Consider the following 4,329-nt stretch of genomic DNA (forward strand, 5'->3'; position numbering starts at 1 on the left):
ATCTATAAAATGGGGATTGAGTCTGTGAGCCCACATGGGACAGGGACTGTCTCCCGCTCGATTTACTTAATGACGGTATTTGTTAAGTGTTTACTATGTGCAAAGCACTGTTCTAAGCGCTGGGTGGAGGTACAAGGGGATCAGGTTGTCCCACGTGGGGCTCATAGTTTTTAATCCCCATTTTACAGATGAGGTAACTGAGGCACAGAGAAGTTGAGTGACTTGCCCAAAGTCACACAGCTGGCAAGCGGCGGAGCCGGGATTAGTACCCATGACCTCTGAGTCCCGAGCCCCGGCTCTTTCCACTGAGTCACGCTGTATCCACCCCATTGTTTAGTACAGTGCCTGGCACGTAGTAAGTGCTTAACAGATACCCCTATTATTATTATTATTGTTGTTGTTACAGGACTACAGTCATCCCTGAGACATGTGATGCTGCAGTTCCCCGTGATCAACTGAGACCCGGTGGCCACTCCCACCAGGCCTTGGGGCTTACTTACCCATCCAGCTCCGCCGTCTCAATGTAGGCCAGGCTGTGAGGTTCGCTGCTCGAGAGCAGCAACACATCGGCCTACAGACAACGACAAAGCCATGCGCGTTCAATTAGGCTGGATTACGTTCACGGTCCCGTCCGGAAAGAGGACAGGACTTAGCTCAAGGGGTCGGGGCAAAGACCTGCAGAGAGATAGCGCCTCTTCATCCAGCTTGAGCTTGGCCCTTCTGGACCCCAACCTTCTGGGTCTGCGTGCCAAGGAGTGACACAGCAAGAAATCCCCTCCCTCCAATCCCCGCTGGGGATCCCCTGCCCACTCGGCTCTAGGAATAGCAGAAAAAGGGAGGCGTTCCTTACCGTGACAAAATGGTCTTTTTCTAGTTTGATTATATCTCCCACTTGGACATTCATCCAAATGTCCTCCTTCAACCTGCAAGAGAAACCTCTTTATGAAGCTGCGCCACCCTGCCATCCCTGCCACCCCACCCACCTGTCCCTCAGAGCTCTCAGAGCACCCGGTCAAGTCCGAGCAGGGGAGACTACTCTCAGTACTCAAAGGGCAGAATGAAGCTTAGAGAGGGGAAGCTGCTTGGGTGGTTGTCCCAGGGCAGATTTAAGATTGGGATCTGGCTCTCTTCTTGACTCCTAGATCGATGGTCCGCCTCAGCGCTTCCCAAATGGTGGGCCTCAGCACTCTGGAGCACCGTGGGAAACTTCCAGGTGCGCCCTGGTAACCGGCTGGGCTCCTTTCTCTAACTACTCCACATGTATAGGAAATCCCACGTGTGTACGCAGACATTTGTGATGAAATTAAAGATGGTGGTGCCCAGGACCACTGTGCATACTTTAGGAGACCCCTGCCAGGCACCAGTCTCCTTTCAACAGGCTCCCCGAAGTTGAAGTCCCACCAGAGGGAAAAGGGCCGAGTTCCCCGAGGCCCTGTCACCGATGTTCAGAAAATACACATTTCTACTACACTTAAACTGACCCCCCTGTGAATGCCCGACAGCCTAAGAGACGGTCTTGCTGAGTGGATTGAACACGAAAAGCATGAGAGGTGAGCCATTATCCTATATCTGACTCTCAATCCCTCAGGGAAACCATTTCCCTTCTGAGCACCTCGTCACTGCCCTGCCATTTAGGGGAGTGAGGAGGAGTTCCTCAAACCCTTTGTAAACGCTATTCAACTACTGAATTTAAACTCTGAAAGTCAGTCAGTCATTCGTATTTATAGAATGCTTACTGTGTGCAGAGCACTGTTCCAAGTCCTTGGAAGAGTACAACATAACAATAAAACAGACTCATTCACTGCCCACGGTGAGATTCCGGTTTAGAGGGGGAGACAGACATCGATATAAATACATAAATTACATATGTACATAAGTGCTGTGGGGCTGGGAGGGTGGGGTGAATAAGGGGAGCAAGTCAGGGCGACGCAGAAGAGTGTGGGAGAAGAGGAAAGGAGGGCTTAATCGGGGAAGACCTCTTGGAGGAGACGTGCTTTGAAGGTGGGGAGAGTGATTGTCTGTCAGATATGAAGAGGGAGGATGTTCCAGGCCAGAGGCAGGACATGGGCAGGAGGTCGGAGGTGAGATAGAAGAGATCGAGGTACCGTGTGAAGATTGGCATTAGAGGAGCGAGGTGTGTGCGGACTGGGTCGTAGTAGGAGAGTAGCGAGGTGAGGTAGGAGGGGGCGAGGTGATTGACTGCTTTAAAGCGCTCATTCTAAAGAGTGAAAATCTAGAGCAGGTCCTGGGAGAGCTGGGCCCTTTTGCACGTTGAATATCACTGGGTTATTTAAAGCGAGACACAAAACCCAGATAAATATGGCAAGATAAACAAAAGGCATTTTTCAGACTTGGCGTGTGCTTGGAAAGTTTTTTTCCAAGCCCGAGGTTGACCTGTCAGGGCGGATCTGCAGTGAATGCCATTTTAACAACACGCTTCAGCAGGTCGTTCTTTCTCCAGGTTCTTTCTGCTGATGACGCTGAAGGCGGCCACCAGTCCCCGGGATATGCAGTTCAAATGTATATTTTATGCTGACATCTCTCAAAGCCTCATTTTTTGCTGGGCTTGTGGAATTCTGACTTTAATCAGCAAAACATGATAAGAAGGAGAGAGGCACTGCGATCTGGGATCTTGCTGGAAGATTAAAGCATGGGTTATATAAAGAGCTGTCAAAATCAGAACATATGCATAATGGGAATTTCTAAAAACTACATTCTGAGGAAAAGAAAGGACCTTGGTTTCTAGTTCCTTTTCTTTTTTTAACCCACTGACTAAGCCACAACCTGAGGGGAGTAAGGCTTAATGAGTATGGGTGAGGTATGCCAATTTTAAGGAAGTTCACGTGAACGCTGAGAGGAGACTACTCTAACTCTGTTGGACCCTGGGTTACCACCAACTTTTAAAAACTATTTTCCGAAACGGCATGAAAAAAATTATTGGCTTTCAAACTTCTTTGCTGATAAATTTTCCATAATGGAAGATGGTGATCGGGCATCAGCTAGAGCATCTATTTAGCCCCCTGGCAAAAAGATGCCGCATCCCCAGCAAAATGGGACAGATCTCCGCAGGACATAAAACCCTAGCTCAGGGGGAGGGAGGAGCACTGGGGGCAACTAGAGATCTTCTAGAAATCACAGCTCTTGCTCCTTTCCTCCTGACAGCCCGTCTCCCACCGCAGAGCTCTTAAAAGGCAGCCCCTCCCCCCCAGGCCAATTAGCCCAGGAAAGAAGGAAAATTTAATAAGGGGGAGGAGAAGAAGAAGAGAGGAATGGAGAGCAGAGGAGAGGGTGGGGAAATGATGGAAAGAAGTCGGGGGGGGGGGAGGAAAAAACGGAGGAGGACTAATGACGATGGTATTCTTTAATAATAATGTTGGTATTTGTTAAGCGCTTACTATGTGCCGAGCAGTGTTCTAAGCTCTGGGATAGATGCAAGGTAATCAGGTTGTCCCACGTGAAGCTCCCAGTCTTAATGCCCATTTTACTGATGAGGTAACGGAGGCACCAAGAATTTAAATGACTTGCCCAAAGTCACCCAGCTGACAGGTGGCAGAGCAGGGACTAGAACCCATGACCTCTAACTCTCAAGCCCGGGCTCTTTCCACTGAGCCACACACTGACCGTGTGGCCTGTAAGCCCCGGACTATAATCAGGTTGGACAGAGTCCCCGTCCACCTGGGGCTCAACATCCAAGTAGAAGGGAAGAAAAAAGGGGAAGGGCAGATGAAAGGAAGGACTAAAGTGGAGAGAAGGAGGGCAGAAAGAGATGTGTGTAAAGGAGGAAGGAAGGGAGGAAGAGAGGGTGTACAGGATCTCCCTTTCCCCACTTCCCTCTCTATCCCCCCGGCCACCACTCTGTAGTCAAACAGGAACACAGTCTCAGGAGATTTACTGGAAAAATAGGGTGAGGAGTGAGCCAAGATCATTCATTCATTCAATCGTATTTACCGAGTGCTTACTGTGTGCAGACCACTCTACTAAGGGCCTGGGAGAGTACGGTACAACAATAAACAGACACAATCCCTGTCCACAGCGAGCTTACGTTCTAGAGAGACAGACATCGATATTACTAAATCAATCACAGATAGGTACATATGTGCTGCGGGGCTGGGAGGGGGGAAGAAAAAAGGGAGCGAGTCAGGGTGAGGCAGAAGGGAGTGGGAGAAGAGGAAAGGGGGAGCTTAGTCAGGGAAGGCCTATTGGAAGTGATGTGCCTTCGATAAGGCTTTGAAGGTAGAGAGAGCAATTGTTTGTTGGATTTGAGGAGGGAGGGCGTTCCAGATCCCACACGGTGGGGAGGAAAGGGGCCACCTGACCCAAGTAGGGGAA

The 4,329-nt window shown here is 49.8% G+C and overlaps 1 protein-coding gene across 6 annotated transcripts in view; it reads right to left on the bottom strand.

The window, feature by feature from the left end:
- The window catches only part of LOC100090442 (phospholipid-transporting ATPase FetA-like), a 130,553-nt gene that overhangs the window by 61,765 nt on the left and 64,459 nt on the right, over window positions 1-4,329 (bottom strand). For all 6 annotated transcript variants that reach the window (XM_029060291.1, XM_029060290.2, XM_029060292.2 and 3 more), the window contains 2 exons: window positions 851-923; window positions 501-571 (listed from right to left, as the gene is read on the bottom strand). In XM_029060291.1, the coding sequence (XP_028916124.1) occupies window positions 501-571; window positions 851-923 (144 nt within the window). The remainder of the gene's footprint in view (window positions 1-500; window positions 572-850; window positions 924-4,329) is intronic.

The sequence above is a fragment of the Ornithorhynchus anatinus genome, chromosome 3 (assembly GCF_004115215.2).
Source record: "Ornithorhynchus anatinus isolate Pmale09 chromosome 3, mOrnAna1.pri.v4, whole genome shotgun sequence".
Lineage (NCBI taxonomy): Eukaryota > Metazoa > Chordata > Mammalia > Monotremata > Ornithorhynchidae > Ornithorhynchus > Ornithorhynchus anatinus.